This window comes from Nuphar pumila, chromosome 6, assembly GCF_984573655.1.
Source record: "Nuphar pumila chromosome 6, dmNupPumi1.hap1.1, whole genome shotgun sequence".
Lineage (NCBI taxonomy): Eukaryota > Viridiplantae > Streptophyta > Magnoliopsida > Nymphaeales > Nymphaeaceae > Nuphar > Nuphar pumila.
In genome coordinates, this window is record NC_143254.1 from 120,266,397 (window position 1) to 120,289,604 (window position 23,208).

The following is a 23,208-nucleotide window of genomic DNA, read 5'->3' on the forward strand; positions in this document are numbered from 1 at the left end:
CCATTGGATCCAATCCAAATAATACCTTAGATCCATATTAGATTCAAATGTCGATTTTAGATCCAGAGCCGAAGTCTGAGATGTAAAACCACTTCAACTCATTTAGTCTTCACACCTTAGCTTTTTCAATTATTCTTGAAATATTCTTCATAACTTGAGACAAAAGTTCATAATTAATTGAAATAAAAAAAATCTAAAAAATCAAGAAAATCAAGAATTCATAATTATAGTCATAAATACGTCAATAATTCAACATTTATTTATTTTATTATAAAAGAAAAATATTGGGTTCTACAGTATCGGGTTCGAATCAGACCCTCGCCCTGGTCAAGTTTATTGTAGTTGCTGCAGTAACACTCGATGCCCCCGCCCCCCTCCATCAAAAACAATTTTTTTGTAGAGGGTTATGCCCTCTCCCCCCAGCATCCTCTACCGCCTGCAACCACCATCGGCGAGTGGCCTCTGCTGTCGACCGGCCAATGAAGGCCAGTCGCCATTGGCCTCAGTCATTTGTCGGTGGATGCAGCAGTGGAAAACTTTAAGCAGGGAATAGGGGATGTTTTGTGTTCCCTTGAACTACATCTACCACTAGGGCTAGCCACATCCACTGTTGGCAACGACTGGCCTCAGGCGGCCAGCCGTCGTCGATCGTGGCTGGCTGGTGGCGACAACAGTCCGGCCACATACTAAGGCCCTAAAACCAAAACCCTTTAGTTTCTTAAAGTAACCCCCCCACCCACCCCCACCTGTAAACATCGACCTTGACCCAGATGGTGATGGTCGACGGACTGTCACCATTGTCCATGGTCACCCACTGACAACTAACAACCAGCTTGGGGATGGCTACAACCGACACAACCATAGTGGTCGGTAGCCTCCAATGACCACCAAGAGTGGTTGGACTTAGTGACTACCGACGGTCGTCCTCAAGCGGCCTACTACCATCACCGAGCAAAGCCTGACCTGGCCTCCCGGTGACTACGGCGATGGGTTGTTGGTGGTGGGGTCTCCTTATGGGGGGCTCCAAAACCTTGACTAAAAGCCAAGATTTGACGTCCTTACTCACCAACGGCGACCACCGACCTCCATGAGGAGAAGTAGTTGGTACCTACCCGCAGGCGGTAGGTTGTTGATCAATGCTTCCCTCATCGTTGTCTGACTTCCCAAAACCAAACAGGAGTTCGATGAGGGAGAAGATCATCGATAAAAAAATATTTGATGAGTGTCGCATGAACGTCGGTGCATTCATAACCCAAACATGTGCAGCAGATGCACAGAGTGTGGGCTCATAACCCAATGTTAGCTTTAAAATAGATCGAGAAGAGCCACTTATCGGAAGTGGCCATGGACGATTCGAATGGCACCTCGGTAGAGGTGGGTGGTCGATATTCCCCTCAGCCAATCGATGCCTTCAATGAGCCCAAGCCATAATGTCAAAAGGTGAGCAGGACCCTTGAACCCTAGAAATGGTGAGAGACTGATAACACTTAGGTGGTCCTCATCACACCACTACGGGTTTCCTATTTATAAGGAGATCTGGTGGAGGTCCATAACGGGAGGTTCATAATGGGCATACATGTGTTATGTAACCCCCAAGACCCAAGAGCCTCTCATGTGTCTCCCTTGATATACCCATGTCATCCAAGTTGGATCTGATCCGATGCAAAATCCAACATGACCACTATGAAAGGCCCCTTCTCCATCACGGGTCTCAATCTCTTTCTCTCTTGTATCTTTGATCTACTTCTTGTTTGCTTCATCTTCTTCCTTTTTACTTTCTTTTTTTTGGGTTTTTTATTTTTGCTCCAACATGTCACTTTATTTTTCAATGTTATAAAAGAGTTACTTGGGATTTTCTATGTTTATCACAATTAAAAACATCTCTCTCTCGTGCACACAAGCTCTGAGCCTTAAAAAGCGGGAACTGGAAAGAAAGCTCCTTTCACACCATAACCATGTCTTACCAATCCATAACCGAACAACTTTTAGTTAAAGGCAAACTTGTCTTCCAAAGTTTTTTTTATAATAAAAGTTAAATAGAAATATGTCCTTTGACATTTCATTTCATTTCTAAAACAACCAAATTTCATCCTTAAACTTAATTTTACAATGTAACCCTAAGAGATCCCTCCTCCACATAATGCTAATGCATCATTTTTATGATATTATAATGGCTTGTATTTAATAATCATCACGCAAATTAAGTGATACATCTAAACCATAGTCATTATCTCTTCTTTACATACACATACAAGCAAGTGGTTATTTATAAGCTTGACAATCCTGTACGAATGGAAGACCAAAGCAAAACTCAAAGGAAAAGACAAGAAAGAAAGCAAAAATTATTGGCAGGATGATGGTGTGGAGCGGAATGAACGTCAATGATGGTGCCGCTAACGATAGCTGTGTTCTATATTTGGATTGTTGGTTGAGCCTTCTCTAAAAGGGTGAGGATTTGGGTCAAAGAGGGAGGTGCATGCTTCCGTAGAGTGCAACAGGTTGGTTTTTCTCAGAGTGAGGGCATCTAATACCAAGTACACTCCTCCAGTCTGTGCTAGTCTCGTAGGAAATTACCCCCTGACAGATGCCTTTGGCATATCCCTTTTTTTGCTTCATCCTTGTATGGAAACCGTCCTTGTTCTAATGAAATAAAGACCTTTTCTCATTTATTGCTCCTGTCTTCTTTCAATCCATTTTAGAGAGACGATCCTGTAAAACGCCGTGAGATTAGCAATCCCACCCAGAGTTTACAACCACAAACCCCAGCCATCTTTACTGTAGCTCAGTACAAGTGACACCCACAAAAGGGTGGGGTTTGTGGTTGTAAAAGTTAATCTCACCCAGGGTTTTACAGGATCCACATTCTCCATTTCACGCCTTAAAGCTCCAGTCCCCGTCTTTTTTACGATTTTCACAGCTCTCTCTCTCTCTCTCTCTAAATGTGGGATCGCTTCTTCGTGTTAAGTTTGTTTCCGTGGGTGTGTGTGCATGTGGGTGTGATCGTGATCGAATGTCACTTGAAATGACCAGTCTTTTTCGCACTTTTACCGTCCAATAACACTGAATTCTTAGGATGAAAGCACAGAAGTATAAACAGTTATGCTTATGATTGACATAACTTTTTTTGTGTTCGTTTCATTTAGTTTTGGATGTTGGCAATCATAGGGAAATGCGAATGAAGAACATGTTAGAGAGGCTGAGGCCCATGATAGGAAACAAAGGATGGGACTATTGCGTCTACTGGAAATTGGTTGATGATCAGAGGTATGCCTGTAGAGAATCTCTCTCTCTCTCTCTCTCTCTCTCTCTCTCTCTCTCTCTCTCTCTCTCATATTTCTGCATTACCTAGAACTGACGGATTTTCTTATTGTTTTTTAACTGTTACCAATCATGTAGCTGCTTAGAATGGATGGGTTGTTGTTGCCGTGGAGCACAAATTGATGAGAACGGGGAACATTTGTTTCCTGATTCTCCGTTCACAGAGAACTACTGTGGAGTTCCTTGTAGAGACATGTTGCAGCACCTTAGAACCAAGACATGTGACACTCTCTCTGAGTTGCCCATCAAAGTTCTATTGGATTCTGGGTAAATTTACAAAATTGTGACATTTTTCCCTTAAAGTTTACAAGATGTAGCGAGGAATAAGAAGAAATTAATAATTATTTCCAATGGGATGGTTAATTTTGCAGGGTTCATGGACAAACTTTCCTGTCTAACCAACCCAAATGGATAATCTCACCCACTGAAGATTTTTCTGTTAATGCTGAGGTGACCTTTTTACGGTCATCTTTAGACATTTTACAGGGTTCGGATCAGGTTTTGTCAAAAGAGTTTTTTCTTTATTTGACAATTCTGTCTGTTGAGAGAGGCTACGATTATTGCAGGTGGCACTCTCATCTTCCCGCCCAAACGGCGTCACGCCATTAACTGTGTTAAAAAAATAATAATTAAACAAAGGCAAAAAAGAAAACACGAAAAGGGTTTAGTGTTTTCCTTTTCCTCTCTCTCTCTGTCTCACCCTCTCCCTCTCTCCTTTTGCAGTGTGCCCTCTCTCTCTCTCTCTCTCATAAACTGCATTTTGTGGCTGTGTTTTACACCAATGGAATTCCTACTAATTGCAAAGTGCATGTACAATAGCATTCACCTTCATTTACATGTGTATTTTGATTTGTTATATCTATTTTAATTCCATTCCCAATTACTTTTTATTCCTATAATGTTATCCCAAACTGGTTCAATGAATGATTTCACAGAACGAGCAATTTCCTCTACGGGAGGTGATGCACCACAATTTTCAGCATATAATGGTCTGGCAGAAAAAAAAAATCATTATTAAAGCACACTGAAAACACCCACCCTTTTGACACCACACCAACACAAACTGGCCAAAATCCAACCTCTTCTGTTTCTGAAGCTTCATGTGCTTCTTATGTGGCAATGTAGTTGCGCGGTGATGGTGGAAAGAGAGGAAAACGAAACCCTTTCAGTGTTTTCTTTTTTGCCTTTTTTTAATTATTATTTTTTGAACGTAGTTCACGGCCTGATGCTGTTTATACGGCGTTTGGGCAGGAAGATGAGAGTGCCACGTGGAATAATAATAGCATCTCTCAACTGACAGGATTGTCAAATGAGAAAAAATCTCATTTGACAAATGACATGATCTTAACCTTATTTTACATGATTTACCGGATAACGGACACGCTTTTCTTATTTTTTTGAGTGTTGGGAGTTTCAGGTGTTGGCTACAACTAAGGTCTTGATTCCAATACCTGGTGGTTTAGTGGAGCTGTTTATATCCAAACATGTAAATCTCTCTCTCTCTCTCTCTCTCTCTCTCTCTCTCTCTCTCTCTATATATATATATATAGTATAAATTGTTGGTCCGTTAGGCACCATTTGGGTGATTAATATGAATTTTCTTCCAAGAAGTGAAAGCGATTTTTTTTTAAACAAGAACGCTGGGTTACCCCGATTTGATATTAAAAATAAAACATTACGAAATATCACCCTCAGGGGTAACCAATCCGGCGGAAATTTAATATACAAATAAGATGGGTTTTAAAAACAAATTTAAAAGTTACTAAATTTATATTAAAGATGTGTTAGGAAAAGAGAACTCTTTAATAGGAAAGATCTCCCATGGCTTAAGAAGAGCAAGGCTATTTAAAACCCCTCTCACACCCCTCCCTCTCATAGCTTCTCTCTCTCCCTCTCCCAACTGGGCTGGCCTTCCCCTCTCCCTCTTTTCTTTGGATCGTCCTCCTCCCTTACGCCTTCCCCTACGGGTGAGAGCTCCATGGCGTCGAAGGCTGCAGCTGGACTGATTTGCAGTGCAGGTCATTGAGAACAAGGTGGATCTAGGGTGTAAAACCGTTTTCACGAGGTAGGTTACTATGGCTTAGCATATCTGTATGGTTCTTGGTTGCAAGAACAACATTCTTTTCATGTTAGGAGGTCCTTTTGATGCATGTTAGCAAGTAAGTTAACCCAGATCAATGCATGAGGGTCTATGGTATGTGTTTAATGGTTTTAAAAATCTGTTATGAATTTAAAAAAAAAAAGGGCTTGATATTTGTCAAGCATGAATCTTGAATTTAATGGAAAATCGGGTAGATTGGGTTGTAATCCTTGCATGTATATATATATATATATATATATATATATATATATATATATATATATATATATATATATATATATATATATATATATATATATATATATATATATATATATATATATATATATATATATTCAGACCCCAGTGTTTTTGTCTATATGCACATCTTTTCTCAAAAAAATCAGGTTTTTAGATAAAATATCATTATTTATTTTAGAAAACATTATTGTCTATTCGGGATTTGTATTACTCTGAATTATTGTGATTGAATTATTTGAATGAAAAATGTTATCAGCATTAAATTTAGTCTCATGATAATTGAATGCCCTATACCTCACCTAAGGTTTTAACCCAAAAGTAAAAAAGAGGTTTCTGCTAATGAAAAAAATTATGTTTTTAAGTTAAAAATCTTGGGGCATTACAAGTGATGCCTCCCCAATTAGAGGATTGGATGTGTTGCTCACTTTGACAACCAAATCCTTCATGGTATCACCTTGGGCACACTCAAAAGCTTCGACCCCAACAACATGAAGGCCAACATCGTCTAATGAAAAACTCTTAGAGCCTACTTTTGAAATCAGCTCAATCTCACCATTATCATTAATGAAAAACTCTTTGTCCACCTTATCATCATCACCCATCGGTTCACTTTGCAAATTTTATTAATCATGTTGGACATTTGTTGCTTCCTCAACATCGTCAGATAAAATCTCAAAACGATTGGAAGTAAAAATAGAATTCTCTAAAGGGCTTGGGGAATCCTTCTTTGAACCCAGACCATCAATGTCATCCTCCCTAAAAGTGTCCCACACTTGGTGTACATTTGTGTTAGGCTCCAGATGTAACAACCTAAAATTCTAAGCTTGAAAACTTAGCCAAAATTTTGCCCATTTTTTTAAGCAAGTAATGTAGTGTCTTATCTATGGCATTGCACTTGTAACACTCCAAGATTTTTAACCTTTAAAAAATTCATAAAAATTAAAAAGAAAAATCTTTTAAAATAAACAACAAAAATGATTTCAACTTTGGTTTAAAATCTCGACTGGGTTACATTCTAAGAACCACAGTATAATTTAAGGCATAATTTAAATCAAACATGCATTATATATAGTCATTTACAAAAAGTTCAGACAGTTAAACATTTATGATTAAAAAATAAAAATCCTAAAGTTTTCCTGAAAGTTTAGAAATCTTGATTCTTCGATGCCACTCTCATCAAGTATTCACTGTCATGCAAGGTGTCATGTACCTGAACTTGTATTTTTCCATAACACGGGGTCAGACTTATGACAACCTGGTAAGTAAATACCAATTACAAGTAAGGTAAAATATCAAATCATATTCATAAACTATGATTTAACTCTACTTATGCAATTCAGATGTAGATCATAAAAATAAGCACAAATGTATTTGGTATCATGCAAATAATTACTCATGCATTTAATATAAATAACAACTCGTGCATTTAATGACATTATCCATTTTTTTTAAGTAATTATTAGAGCTTTTGTTTCAATATTTATTAACTGCACGGGTACTCACAGGCCACTAGTTATCGAACAGTCGAGACCATTTGGGGGTTTATTATGCCATATATATTTTAATTACCCCAAATGACTAGTGTACAGATCTCAATGAGAACGATTTTCAACCAAGAAAATTCTTCCAAGGGCCACTAAAACATTGATTTTGATGCATCTTGAAACCTCTATAAAAGTTAGGGTAGTTACTTACCCTGATCTCCAAAACCTATGAGTGACTAGAGACCCATGAAAATCTATCGCTCTGAAATACATTTTCACATGTCACTCGATGCTTGTATTATGTCATGCTTTTCCATTAGTTTTTTCAACTCATTCAATGTTGCTCTATATATACAGGCACTTCGCCTATGAAGGTAGAAAATCACTTTAAGTTTATGTGTAAGCATGATTCATTTAACAACTTGTACATAAGAAAAAGTTTAGTACAATGATATTTTTCAACAATAATCACATGCTACACATTCATCAACATGTCTCATGGTAACAAATGTTGCTTGAACCTTGGTTATAGCCTGGACAAAATAATTCACTTTAGGAACGATAATTTTAAACATTTTAATTCAAAGCATGTAGGGTTTCACTAAACCCTAATCTTATTATTGAATAACAATTTTTATAACAAGCATTCAAGGCATATTAACCTGAATTGATGCATACAAACATAATTTAATGTATGTAAACATCGTTCAAAGCATGCGAACATGGATCAAAGTATACATATTAATATGAATTGATGCATACAAACATAATTCACATCTACAATTATGATACAAGTATCTAGAATATATTTAACATTTTAAATTACAAGCTTTTGGTATAATAACTTTGATTTTTACATAGTAACTAGTATATCGAGGTTGGATAAAAGAATTATTGTTGGTAGTATTCTGGTAAGAATTTTTATCAAATTAGATTATGTTTTTCTACTAAATTTCAGGCAATACTTATCCTATATATAAACTAAAGAAGATCTTTTTGAGAACCTCTGAAAAATCTAAAAAACTATTTTAAAATGATCTTAAATTTTTTTATAAAGTTTTTATAGAATTTTCTCTATAATAATTGAAATATTCAAAAAAGGTCTTGAACTTAAATTTGTGTTGTAAAAAATTTGACATGACTTTGCGTCATAAAAATTTCAATTAAGTCTTTTAAAAAAAAAATGATTCAAATATCTAAAAAGGGGTTAGAAAATTTTTGACAGAATTCCCTTTATAGAAATTCAAATTTTTTTAAAGTATTTACAATTTTTTTTGACATAACTCCTACTAAAATAATTCAAAATTTATGAAATATTTATAAGATTTTTGCCAGAAATTTGGTTATAATAATTTAAAATTTTAAAAATATTTATAAACATTTTGCCAGAACTATTGCTATAATAGTTTTGAATGTTTAAAATTATTTTTTTTAAATTTTAATAGAACCTTCCCTATGTAGAGGCAGAATTGGATTAAATTTTGATAAAATTACCTCAATTTAAATCTAAAAAAAAGTCATAAGGGTTCAGGAAAGGAATAGGAGGTCTTACAAGCACATGTTATGTTCTAGATGAGGAATACATGTACTTACCTTATTTGTAAAAATTTGGGTAGCGCTTTCGTTGTCAAATTTTGGAATTTCTACCAAATTAAGCAGAACTTTCATTACCTGGACTCAAGAAGTTGATTTTGGCCCACCAGGACTCCTTCGAGGAAATGAAGATTGTACTTGGATAGAAGCAAGGGGCTCGGAGGGTTTTGGTGGGGAAAACGGGGAATTTAACAGAGGTTTAGGTTAGAATTTCTAGAGAGAAGGGCTAGGGTTAGAGAAAGAAAGAGAGAATAGGAGAGAGAGAAAATGGGAGCGGGAAGTTGTGTAGAGAGATAAGGGGATGGGGGGCTATTTATAGCCCCCAGAAGAGGTCCTCCCCCCCACACACACACTTGTGGGTCTACACCCTTCCTTTGGTGTCAATTTTTCTCAGAAGGGAGGGGCCGACTCACCCTCTCCCTTGCCATGTGTCAGCTAAAGAGAGAGGGAGAGTGTCACCCGCTCTCTAAAATGGTGACACTTAGTGAACAAAAACCATGTTCTCTCATGGTTTTTTAGGACATAGTTATCGGAAAACCAAGTTTCATCTATTAAATAATAATAAAAAAGTATTAAATCATATTTTTAATACCCAAATTTTATACTCGAAATGCCCTTATTCAGATCCCATATAACCAAAATGTCACTTGAGTATGGAAAATTACTATTTTACCCTTTAATGGTTTTGAAATTTACATGAACTTGCCACTAGGATGACATATTAGCGTTTTACTCGTGATAATTTTATTAATTCCTTAAAAATGCCTCTAACATAAAAAATACCTTTTTACCCCTTTATAATTAGGGAATTTACCTGAATATACCACTAGAGTAGAAAATTACTATTTTGTCCTTGATCATTTAATTATTTACAATATATCTCTAAATTGTGGACTTTGAAAAACCCTCTGTTTGGATCCATCAAAAGTTTAAATAAGAGTTCAAATCAATGTTTGGATCCAATAATTATTCAAATCAGGATTTTTAGACTTCCACTAATTTAGAATTTATAAAGACTTGATTTTCAGAATTTATTAAGCATTAGAAATTTCTGAATGTTACATTTTATTCCCCTTAAAAAAAATCATCCTTGAAATTTAATTATACACTCAATCAAATAGTGGGGGGGGGGGGGGGGGGTTCTGTATCTCTTATATCATAATCCTTCAAAAAAAATTGCTATCCTTTCTATCTTAATTTGAATTCTTTTTTAGACAATGCAATTTTGAGGTTATTATTATTAGAGGAGACCTCGAATTCTCACCATAAAAGTAATGGTGCCAAAAAAATTCAAAACAATAATCACGCTTCCACTGTGCCACTATGCCACTCTGATTCTACTAACTCCAAGATAGCTTTAATTTGATCTCAGATCATAAAGGTGAGTAAAATTTATCTCAATTCAAGAGAATATAAACCTACAAAGGTTTATTTTATCTGATGATGTACATCAATTGACACAGACTTACAACATGCATCATTGCATTATATTTTTATGGTCAAATTACCTCAAGCTAACATTTCACGTATCATACTATCACGGTACTAGTATCTTGGCCAAGACACAACTACCGTCACAAAGCACATGACATACAACCATCACATATTGTACCCTCTTGGTACTAGCTCTCACGACCAAAACTCTAATACATCTTAGTTATGAGCCACAATCTAATCATGTCCACATACTCACAAGTACGGGCAACCAAGCATCATATCGGTACTTGGGTCTAAGCCAAAATATGGTACACATGTCAATAGTCAACATAAAGGTCAACTCAAAGATACCTGCCTGATACCACAAATCATACGTGAGTCGATTATGTTCATCAATGTTAACAATCCATCATATATCATCGCAATTAATGCTTTGTTATATAAATCAATTTCATCTTATTCAGACATATCTCAATTCAGTTCTATTAATTCATTCATTTACATATATAGTTTAAATTTGATAATACAAGCTCACATTAATGTTCACAATAATTTATATTGAGTCCAAAAAAATTAGTATTAAAATAGTCTACAACTTCCTCGGGCCGCTATTTCTACTACTGAAATCTTTTAGCATTCTGTCTCAGTCAGTCTGTTATCTTTTTGCGATAATCATTGACATAGTAGCCCATTTTACCATAATATAAATATCTTCCAGTGTTATGGGGGTATGACTGGCCGTTATGGAAACGGTTACATCCCAAAATTCTTGTATTTAGTTATTGGGGCGAGACTTTTTTTGGTTTCTTCTGTTTTTTGGTCTGTGGGTCAAGCCTCTCTTCTTCAAACTTCCTTTTCAGCCAGCTCTTTTAGCCTCTGGAAGTAAGGTGGTCACTTCAATGGCTTTATCCAGTCTCTCTGGTCTATTGGTAAATACTTTAGTCTGAAGTGTTGGTCTCAATGCTCTGAAAAATTTTATTATCCTTTTTTCTTTTGTATCATAGACATGTGTGTAGTATTTTTCTAAATTTCTAAATTTGGTAATGTATTTAGGTAAGGTGAGTCCTCCTTGTTGCAATTTGAGAAATTCTCTCATCTTACGACTCCTTTTATGTTTAGAAAAGTATGTTGCGTAGAAGACTTCTACAAACTGTTCACAAGTAACTGGTCCATTTTCAAAATTAATTTCTAAAGTAGATGCCCACCAACATTCTACATTCTCTCTCAGACGATAGGCTCTAAAGTCTACCTTGTGATCATTAGGTATGGCAAGAACATGGTCGATCTTCTTTATTTCTCGTATCCAAACTTCAGCAGCTTCTGGATTTGTCTTCCCCGTGAATGTAGGTGGATCCAGTCTAAGAAATTTCTTATACGAAACTTTATTTTGGTTATGGTAGGCTTTTAGAGGTATGACTGGTACCTGCCTATTCTGAGCTTGATCTCTTATAACAATGGTTAAATTGTTAAGGGTTTCAATAACAAAGTCTTGTTACTGATTTCGTTCCTGAGGTGGATTCCTTCATACTCGAGGGGTCATCCTATATTCAATAAATTTATAATTAAAATAAATAGTTAGAAGAACAATATGTATATCAACATCTATTAAATAGGTATTTATTCTTCAGATTTCTAAAATCAATGAAATCTGTATGTTCTTTTTATGGTCATTTAAAAAACTGACTTAGATATTCTTTGGCTAATCTCAGTCTCATCACCCTTGGATGAAACATTGGGCAATAAAACTTTGTGCTATTATAGTTAGAGAATCACTATTCTAATATCTTTATTGAGTGAGCGACCTTATGTATATAAATATCAGTTATTTACTCTAAATGAACAAGAAAGTCATCACCATTCACGCATCCCATACTACATAAATGTTAAGACTTGACTTATAAATAAAAAAGAAAAGACATAAATACTCATGCATCTCATACTATATGAATGTTCTAATATGCCTTAAGCATGAATGTTTTTCCTTATCTTTTAATTATACTTTACATAAGCAAAAGTATAATATAATTTAAGCAAGCACTTACAATGTGACGTTAGAAGCAGGATGAATCTTAAACCAGAATTTTCAAAACTCTACTCTGATACCAATTGTAACACCCCGAGATTTATAACCTTTAAAAAATATATAAAAATTAAAATTTTTCTTTTTATTTTAAAATAAATAGCAAAAATGATTTCAACTTTTGTTTAAAACCTCGGGGGGTTACATTCTAAGAACCACAGTATAATTCAAGGCATAATTTAAATCAAGCATGCATTATATACAGTCCATTACAAAAAGCTCAGACAGTTAAACATTTAGGATTAAAAAATAAAAATCCTAAAGTTTTCCCAAGATCTTAAAAATCTTCATTCTTCGATGACACTCTCATCCAGTATCTATTGTTGTGCAAGGTGTCCTGTACCTGAACCTATATTTTTCTATAACACGAGGTCAGACTTGTGACAGCCTGATAAGTAAATACCAATTATAAGTAACCTAAAATATCAAACCATATTCAAGAATCATGATTTAACTCTACTTATGAAATTCAAATTTAGATCATAAAAATAAGTACAAATGTATTCAGTATCATGCAAATAATCACTCATACATTTAATACAAATAACAACTCATAATTTAATGACATTATCCATTTTTTAAGTAATTATTAAAGCTTTTGTTTTGATATTTAGTAACCCCGTGGGTACTTGCAAGCCACTAGTCATCGTGCAACGAAGATCATCTGGGGGTTTATTATGTCATGTATATTTTAATTACCCTAAATGACTAGTGTACGGATCCCAAGGGAAACAGTTTGCAACCAAAAAATTTCTCCCAAGAGCCACTAAAATGTTGATTCGGATGAATCCTGAAACTTCTACAGAAGTTGGGGCAATCACTTACCCGGGTCTTCAAAACCTACGAGTGACTGGAGACCCATGTGAATCTATCGCTCCCAAAAATATTTTCATATATCACTCAAGGTTTGTACCACCTACCTTTTCCAAGGTAAGCCACAACTATATTATGTCATATTTTTTCATTAGGTTTTTTAACTTATTCAATGTTGCTCTGTAGAACTTCGCCTATGAAGGCAGAAAATCACTTTAAGTTTATGTGTAAACATGATTCATTTAACAACTTGTATATAAGAAAAATTTTAGTACAATTATAGTTTTCAACAATACCAAAGAAAATGATTTTCTCGTGATTATAATTTGTTGGAAGATTCCATGGTCCCTGGTGACAACTCGTTATCCGTTTTGAGGCTGTAACAATGTTCACAATGTAGTTTCTTGCTATGTACTTTGGAAACTCTTTAATATACATAACTAAATTGCCTTTCGTCTCAAAAAAAAAAATTATTGGAAGGTTCCTGAAGATCTTCACGTGATTCAGTTTGTTATGGCACAATTCAATGACTGTTGGGCAGCAAACTGCGGCTCATCTTCACAGTTGCATGAAGACCAGACCATGATCATGTTGGGGAACACTGCCCCGCCCCAAAGTTTCCATTTCTGCCCTCAAGATGATCCGTCCATTCAAAACCAGCCCATTGAGCCAGACTCTGAATTAGCCGGAGGGTTGGTGATGGAGGTACCCATGTATGATAACCCACATGATCCACAGCAGCAACAAACAAGGCACTACATAGACAACCCATTAGCTTCCAAGTCCCAACAAGTCCACCCCTTTCAGCCCTGGCTGCCAGAAAACTTAACTTGGGAAGCAACACAAGACCAAGTTAGGCTGCCTAATTCCCCTCTCGGTTTCATTGGACAACAATTTCAAGTGTTTGGGATCACTGAAGGCAACCAAACAAGGCCTAAACAGGACATCTTCTTGGAAGAAACGATCGAAAGGCAATCAACAAACGTGATTGACAGCGCGTTTCAGGACATGGAAATCATCAAGCAAGAAATGGGCAGAACAGACTCTATCTCAGACTGCAGTGATCAGATTGAAGATGATGATGACCCAAAGACAATGGAAAGGGGAGGAAGAAAGCATCAGTCCAAGAATTTGGTGGCTGAAAGGAAGAGAAGGAAGAAGCTCAATGATAGACTCTATACTCTGCGTTCAATTGTGCCCAAAATCACAAAGGTAAGTAATGGAAAAGTGAACGCTGGCTTCTGTCGTTTAAATGGGTTCTTATGTTTTTTCAAGTGGTTCTCTTTATAGGGTATATAATATTAGGTCCTAGTTTCTTTCGTATGGTATGAAAACCAGCACTTTATTTATTTTTATTTCATACTACTCTGGTCTAAGATAAAGGAAATTTTTAGTTTAAAAAGTTCAAGATTTTCATGGTCACTTCTATACACATGTAGATGGATAGGGCTTCAATACTGGGAGATGCAATAGAGTATGTAAAGGAATTGCAGAAGCAGGTGAAAGACCTCCAAGATGAGTTGGAGGGCACCCCAGATGGAGGACAAAAGAATTCTGTTCCACCAGAGAACCAAAATGGCGTTTACCAACCAGGGGAGTATGAGGAATCTTCAATAATGGCAGATCAGGGAACCAGGCTATCTTCCAGTACTAAAACCGCAGAGCATCCGAAACCAAACAATGACTGTGCTAGTACAGATGACAGAGTGCAGCAGATGGAAGTACTAGCCTTTTCTTTTCTGTCTGTTTTGCTTACTCAGTCTGTTCACATGGGGTCTTGGACATAACATTTTTTTAAGGAAAAAATAATAAAATAACGATTTTTCCTGTCAAGAAAAACTATTATTATGTGGAGGAAAGATTCTTTTTTTCAGATTTTGATTTTTTTTTCTTTTACATAGGTTCAGGTGGAGGTAGGTCAAGTTGGTGAACATGAGTTCAGCCTCAAGATATTTTGTGAGAATAGGGCAGGAGGATTTTCAAGGTTAATGCAAGCAATGGACTCTCTTGGGCTTGAAGTCGTCACGGTGAACATAATAACATTTAGAGGTCTTGTTTTGAATCTCTTCAAGGCGGAGGTGAGTGTATAATGTTAGAAAACCATTATATTCCTAAGATAAAACCTGATATGTATTTATGTGTATAAAACTTGTAACCTTGACTTACAGATGAGGGATAATGAAGTAATTCAGGCAGACCAGGTGAGGGATTCACTGCTGGAGCTTACTCGAAATCCTAATGGGTGGCCAGAGTTAGCATGAATCCATGGTGTGCTTAATCTTACAGCCAATATGTGGTAATATTGTGTGCTATCCTTCTTTGAACCATCTTTATACAACTCGGGTGATGTGCAAATCAGCTACTAGTGTTGCTTGTGTTTTGCTGACAGTGAATAACAGAAATGATTATGTTCAAGAACTTAAATCCATAGAAACCGTGTTTGCAAAGAAATAGTTTTTTTCACTGTCATGGTTGATGAATAATGAACGAGAACCTCTTTGATGTATGCAAGTGCTTATCTTTGGCAATACCCACTTGTGTCGTATTATATGCTAGAAAATTCAAAGTTGCAGGCATTTTTAATCAAATAAGATCTTGTTGATATAATTACAGATAGGGCTATTTAATAATATGGTGTATGTGTGTGTAAAATTTAATACATGCAAAATAAAACTAATCAATACATGATATTCAGCAAAAACTAAGAAACAGATGCATTTATGTGTCATAATATTAATCAAGTAGTTGCAAAAGCTTATGGCTGCGACAAAATCCAATTAATAAATTTGAACAGTGGCGTTAAAATGTTAATTTTAGAGCAAATCTGACACTCTCTCTGCTAATTTATTGCTAATACAGTGTATATTTCACCATAACATGATGCATCGGCTGCATAAGTTCAACAGGTCTGAAGGTTTACCTATTTGGAATGCAGTGTGATTTAGTGCTGTTTTGACTAGGATAGTTTTTTTAGGGCTTGTTTGGTGGCTTGTCAAGATTGGATGGAATGAACAAACAAAACTGACAGAACACACATTCTATCGGTTCTGTAACAATTGTACTCCGTCCAACGTTTGGTGGCTTGTTCACGGAAGATGTGTTTCTTATGTTCAACATTTGTTTTATGTTGTGTGGACAATTTGGACACACATGGATAATGGGTTGGACATTTTGGATCGTAAGACTCAATTCGCCCAACCATATGAGTGTTTAAACATGTTTATTATGGATTTTAACTTTGCATATAGATCTCGGATTGGATTTAAAAACTAAAAATTATTTAAAATTTGGGTAATTTGAGAAAATTTAAAAATTCATAACTTTTTATATATAAATGCTTTAATCGGTGTCATATTGGATCTAATTATGAGAGTTTATGAAAAAAATATGGATTTTAGCCCCAAATATGGATCTGAAACTGAATCCAAGTACGAAAAAAAATAATTTTAAGTAATTTGAGAAAAATAAAAATTCATATTATTTTGGTATATAAATGTTTTAATCAATGTCAAATGGGATCTAATTGTGAAAGTTTATCAAAAAATTATGGATTTAACTTCAAATATGGATCGCCAACCAGATCCAAGTACAAAAAAATATTTAAATTTTGGGTAATTTGAGAAAAAATAAGAATTCATATTTTTTTATATAAATGTTTTAATCAGTGTCATATTAGATCTAATTATAAAAGTTTATCAAAAAATTATGGATTTTAGTCTCAAATATGAATCTCAATCTGAATCCAAGTATGAAAAAAATGGATAATTTTGGATAATTTGAGAAAAAAATAAGAACTCATATTTTTTTGATATATAAATGCTTTAATCGGTGTCATATATATTAGATCTAAGAAGAAGAAGAAGAAAAAGAAGGGGGAGAGAGAGAGAGAGAGGGACGAAAAAGAATGGGAAGAAAGAAGAAAAATGAGAGAGAGAGAGAGACACCCCCCCCCCCCTCCCTCTGCCCAAATATTTTTTTTGCTCAACCTCATTCCCCTCATCCCTGTTGTCAGTGTTGACTGGATCTTATTTAGTCAAACTGGTTCAATTAGGAGTCTAATATGATTGACTGAATCAAATTTTGTTAACTAGATCTAATCTGGTCCAGTTGGGTCAATCCAGGTCGACTTATTCCAATATATATTGACTGGATCTGTTTAGTTGACTAGATTCAAGCAAATCCACTGTAATTGAAACCAGTCCATTTCGGAGACTTCATATGATCTACTGTATCTAATTTGGTTTACTCGATGCAATATAGTCAACATGGTCCAATTGGGTCCATTCAGGAGTCCAATATAATGGTCAGTATCTTATTTGCTTGGCTGGATCCAATACGGGCCAACAAGGTTCATTTAAGTCTACTAAGTCCAATATGATTTATTGGATCTATTTTAGTTAATACATGTGTTCCACTTGGGTCCATTCAGTTCTATTCTGTCTAATATGATATACAATGGATCATTTATACATATTGTCTCATTTCTTAAATGGATCATACCGGACACAATAAATAAAATAAATACATTAGTAAAAAACACGTGCACGGGAACAGAAAAACGAAAAGAAACATGTTGAACATAGAATGATATCTGAATAAGGAATAAGACTTGGTCCAAACTAATTTAGATCTTGTTGACCCAAAAAAACTCAGCTTGTCTGGTAGGAGCAGCTAGTGCATGTCACCTTGTGTTGGGACGTTGCAAGTTCAAAACCCAATGGTATCATTGTATAACTGGTAGGGATCTGCCTAGCCCCAGCTTGCCTTTGAAAAAAAAAAGATCTTGTTGGATCTAGACTCGAACATGGTACTAGCGTATAAAAAAGTTGATCCACACTACAAGAAAACATCATTAGCAAGGTTTTCTTGCCATTGATCCAGATTCATGCGAGAATTAGAAATAAGCATCCAGAAACTGGCCCTACCTCTCTCATGTTCTTGAAACTTATATCTAATAAACCTAACCTTAGTTCAGGAATCCCAGAAGTTCATCTTAATCCCTAAAACCTTAGCACTTAAGAAAGGAAACTTTTGTCCAATCAGAAAGAGACCTCAAAACTTCTCATAGGATCGATCTTGTCATGTCATCTAGAGGCAGTTTCAAATCTTTGAACTTGAAATCCATAGATTCAGGACCCAAATTCACTTCAAAATATATAAATAGGGACCATCTCTCCCAAGCCCAGTAATACTAACACCTAAAGTTGGTGAAGGTACTGGAAATTGTTAGCTAATTGGGTTTTGGAAGAAGGCAAGAGGTAGGAGAAGGGTTGGGCTAGTCGTTTAAGCTAAAGTGGGGATGGCTAGGAGAGAGAGAGAGAGATGTGGTTTGTGAGGAAGTTGGCTGGAGGTTAAGTGGTTTTTGTGTTGTTGTGAAGTGGTTAGGGGATCCGTTTTCCTCACTCTAGAGTCGATGAATTCCCTTTTAGAGGAAGGGTGAACTCCACATGGCAATTCTAAAAGGAAATGGCTTTATTTGAGTGATTCAACCATAGAATGAGTTACAAGAGCTCAAACTAGCCTTTATATAGCTTAAGGCTTAGCTAACCATCTATACTTGTCTCAAATATTACTTCTATGCGACCTCCCACCCACAAGAATTACAAATACATATCCCTTGTAGCCCACCCCTATAGAAAACCCTACTAAACAGGCTAGGCTTGAGTGCATGTATCAATCCATCCCGGGGGCAGATTCTATGCCCCCCCCCCAACACGCAACCCGTGTGTTCGGGTGGCGCTCATTCAGCTTTCATGTACGGAAGAATATATCGAGACCCACGATATTCCTCCGTACACACCCAAACATCTGAATGAGTGTCAACGTGGCGCTCATTCGGACCCCGAACACACAGCCCCGTGTTCCGGGGGCAACACACAACATGCTTTCATCCATCCCCTTGAGATTTGCCTTGTACTCAAGGGAACTATAGGAATAGCTGTTGTCCATGAGACGTAGTGGTGCTGATGATCTTTTGTCCCTCTCGGATCCCAAGGCTTTCTTCTCCAATGATGCCGACCATAACTATATGCACTTCCTTGGCCCATCATTTTGCAGCTATTGTGACTGTTGTGGCGCTGAAATTGCACGCACAAATGTGGTGATGCAATTAACTGCCACCTGCAGTGCATGTATGTGGTCTGGTTGCTATAGGTGGGGAGCTCAATGTTACAGCAGTAATAACAAGTTTAAAGGCGTATGCAGATACACCAACACACTGGCCTTTGCGGTGGTGATGTAGACAGCTGCACTGAAAAGAGTGCTCTACTCTTTTCAATCTTTTGTCCCCTGATGTTTGCACTCAAATCTGATGCGCACCCACAATTGGAACTCGCAATCCTTAGAGCCATCTGCAGCTCCCCATCGGTGGTGCTTGATGATATTAACCTGTAGAAGGTGGATTGGTTCCTGCAATAGAATCATCTTGGACACGAACCTACTATCAACAGTAAGGCATAGGCACCCTGGAATCGTATTTGTGTGCTTGGCCCTATGTTATGCAATAGCAGTAAGATGCCAATACCGTGTAGTATCAAGGTTGTAATCCGTTCTTGAAACCGAGCAGACATGAATGGGAACTTCCCAACTGCAACCTAATTAATGGCTCTTAGCTACCATTCTTATGTTGTAGGCATGTACTGAAGGTGTGATTGTAAGACCCATGAATTTTTTTGAAAAAAATTTAATATACGATGAAATTTTAAAATATATGTGTTTATGTGGTTTACAAAATGAGATGGAAGAAATTATACATCATTCCCCTTTACAAAAAGTCTCCCAAACAAAGGGATTTTCAAGTTGAGATTTTAGAGAGTTAGAGTGATCACCTCCAATGTACATCTGCAATTGGTGTTACTCATCTATTGTGAAGAAGTTTCTGAATTTAAAAAAGATCTAACTTTTAAAGATTTGCAAAATCTTTCTTCTTCAAATATTTTTCGTGAACCTTTATCCAAAGAATGTATTTTGGAACAAAATATGTAGAAATTAGAAAAAATAAATGAGTAAGAAAACCAAAGGATTTTAGAACATATTTTTATCTCTACATGATTGATAGAGATCCATTAACTTTTTCTGAAGTTATGTCCTCAATTGATGTTTTATCTTGAAAACAAGTTATTCAAAGTGAAATTGCTTTTATGCTTGAAAATATATAAAACATGAGTTTTGACTAGCTTACCACCTAGTTTTAAACCAATAGGTTGTAAGTGGAGCAGACCTCACTCCACCCGGATCAAACATGAGGTTTTGATCTAAACCATGCACTGCAATGATTCTATGGTTAACCATTCATTATTCCATAATCACTGCCTAAAATATAAATTGTAGAAGGGAGAGATTGGTGCTATCCGTAGAACACGTCCAAGCATGAGTTCGACTACTATTCCTTCGGTTTGTGCTCTCACATCTTGGACTACTGTCAATTTCTTCACGCAGTCAATTGTATTCGGCTACTGGTCAGGCCAAGCCAGGGGTGACTCGGTTTGATTGCACTGCACTCAGAGAGTTCTTCAATCTATGTGAGTTGGAGTTGTTGTAGCATAAGTAATAGCCACATTGGTGGAGGAATCATTGTCGGTGGTAATTTGGCCGACAGGGTATTCAACTCTATAGATCTATCATGCAAGGGTTGGAGCCTCCAATGGTCACTACTGCAGTGGCATGCGATTGTGTCGTACTTACAGGGTTGTGCACAGGTAAGGTGTTTGCTCTTTTTCTGTACGTGAGCTGAGCATGAATTCACTCTCATTCTTGCTTCTCATAATTCTATGCTCCAGTCATACTGTGAACTCGTCCTCTGATGGAAGGATGCAAGTTCATGTTGCAGTTCTTTTAGTCCCATCAAAATCTGTTTGTTAGTCTCTCGATCCATAGTTGGCGAATGGATTTTCGCTCTGATGGTAGATGAATGTTCGCTCTTATACCACTTGTTACATTCTATGTGGGATTATGTCATGGTTTACTATGTTTAGGATTTTCTACATAGAAATTTATATATTATTGTAGATGAGTTATGATTGTTTGTTTGGCCTTTAGTTAATATTTGTTGTTCTTATGTTGGTGTAATGGGACTAGGGTTCATTATGCACAAGCATTGAAAGGGCTAAAGTACGCTATCGTGGTTGTTGTAGGCAGTCAATGATAGTGTTTGAAAGGGCTAAAGTATATTATCATAAGTTTGATTACACTAATTGGAAATCTTTACTGTTCTCCAAAAATATTATCTTTAAGAAATTTATAGCATTGATGTTTCGTAAAACCAGTTATGTGGATGACTTATTGAGCCTCCAATATAGTTATTTTCCAAAAAACCAAGAAATATAGATAGATGTTGAATATGATGATGATATAGAATCGATTTTGACAAGTAGTGATGTTTAATTGGAAGTATCCAAAGTTAATAAATAAGCAGTTAAATAAGGAAAAGTTGATCAATGGAATGATGTGAATCCCGTGGAGAATGTGCATGTATCTCAGGTAGGAGTGGCAATTTCTGACACGACCCGCCAACCCGCTTCTTAGAAGGGTTCGGGTTTGGCTTAAACGGGTTCGTGTCATAAACGGGTCGACCCGCCTAACCAATTTATTAAACGTGTCGGGTTCATGTTAGGGGTATGCCAACCCGCCAACCCGTTTAATAAACAGGTTAGGCGGGCGGGTCAACTCATTTACCCGACCCACCAACCCGTAAACTTTTTAATGTAAAACCCTGAACCCGACCCGCCAACCCACTCGCTAACCCGCCAACCTGTTTAACTGACCCGACCCGTTTATTCAATGGGTCTGGTTCATGTTTGCCACAGCCGACCCGTTTAATAAATGGGTCGGGTTCGTGTTGAGGTATGCTGACCCGCCGACATGACCCGCCAACCCGACCCGATTGCCTTCCCTAATCTCAGGCACCAACTATCGAATTCCAAGTAGTTGATCACAGTTACAATGTTGATCTTTAGAGGTGCTTGTGCTCTTGTGAAGAGCGGCAGGTTTAGCAAGATTCCTTGCGAACATGTGATCACATACATAAAGGCAACTTAGCAAATGATTACTACGACAAGTTCTTCACAATTAAATTATATCGAGCTGTATATAATCAATATTCATTATTCTTGAGGGCGGATAATGTCTTACATATCGCTTTACCTAATCTTATAGTTGTCGGATAAGGGTCCTAACGATCTGGCAATATGTGCAAACCAAAATGCACATAGACATATATATGTCATGTTTTGTTTCTTTTCAAGCTAAATAAAGGGAAGCATTCTCATAGAATGCCCCATCAATGAAATGCATACAAATGAATAGAACTGTCAAGAACAAAGAAAACACATACTTCAAACACAGATGCAGTCAAAAAAACTATGTCATCGCAGGCAGTGGCCGATGCAAAATAACAGCATATTTATATATCAGCTATATGTTAGATCATTCATTTTTCAGTAACATCTGGAGTTTAAGATTCTGAATCCTAAGCTTGTCCTAAGACATTTTCAACCCAAGAATCTGACCTTGTCATTGTGCAGATTAAGAACTCTTTATAGCATCCTTCGGATTTGAGACCCATGTCACATGGACACTCCATTTTGCCTCCCGTACCACATCCCTTTATATAGAAGTCATATTGGAAAACTCAGAAAAAATACATCCCTGTACCCATAGCCGTGTCCATGTGACAGCTTAAGGTAAATATAAATGTAGACATCCAAATGTTTGGTATGGTTTGTACAACAGTGTCATCCAAAACACGAGGGTAGGTGATTTATTAGCACACGTATGAAAATATACATACTCTTACATATTTTGTATATGTGTGGGTGTAAGCACCTAGAAGCACCAGCACCTTCAAGTGCCAGAGTTGTTCGGGTATGCTGGCCATTTTATGTACCCTTGTTACACAGCATGGCCTAACTGGAGGAAAAAGCTGAAAAAAAGAGTGATCCAAAAGGACATGCTCTCTATGCACAAGAAAAACATGGAAACAGGAGATAGATTAATTGATGAACAGTTTGCTTGGGATGGGTTACACGTCCAAAAGGACATGTTCCACATAAAGCTTTTTTGTTTTTCTTCATCTCAATAAAGGGACTTGATAAATATGTGTTGAGATATTGTTTCTTCATTGTGAATAAAACCATAGCCAACTG

At 36.5% G+C, this 23,208-nt stretch overlaps 1 protein-coding gene across 1 annotated transcript; it reads left to right on the forward strand.

The window, feature by feature from the left end:
• Window positions 1–3,175: 3,175 nt before the first annotated feature.
• LOC149835945 (transcription factor ABORTED MICROSPORES-like) lies at window positions 3,176–15,327 on the forward strand. The gene is made up of 9 exons (XM_090009677.1): window positions 3,176–3,264; window positions 3,397–3,585; window positions 3,690–3,768; window positions 4,736–4,804; window positions 13,547–14,278; window positions 14,506–14,593; window positions 14,633–14,787; window positions 14,968–15,144; window positions 15,235–15,327. Exons 1-9 carry the CDS (start codon window positions 3,176–3,178, stop codon window positions 15,325–15,327), a joined length of 1,671 nt encoding a protein of 556 aa, XP_089865803.1.
• Window positions 15,328–23,208: the final 7,881 nt, after the last annotated feature.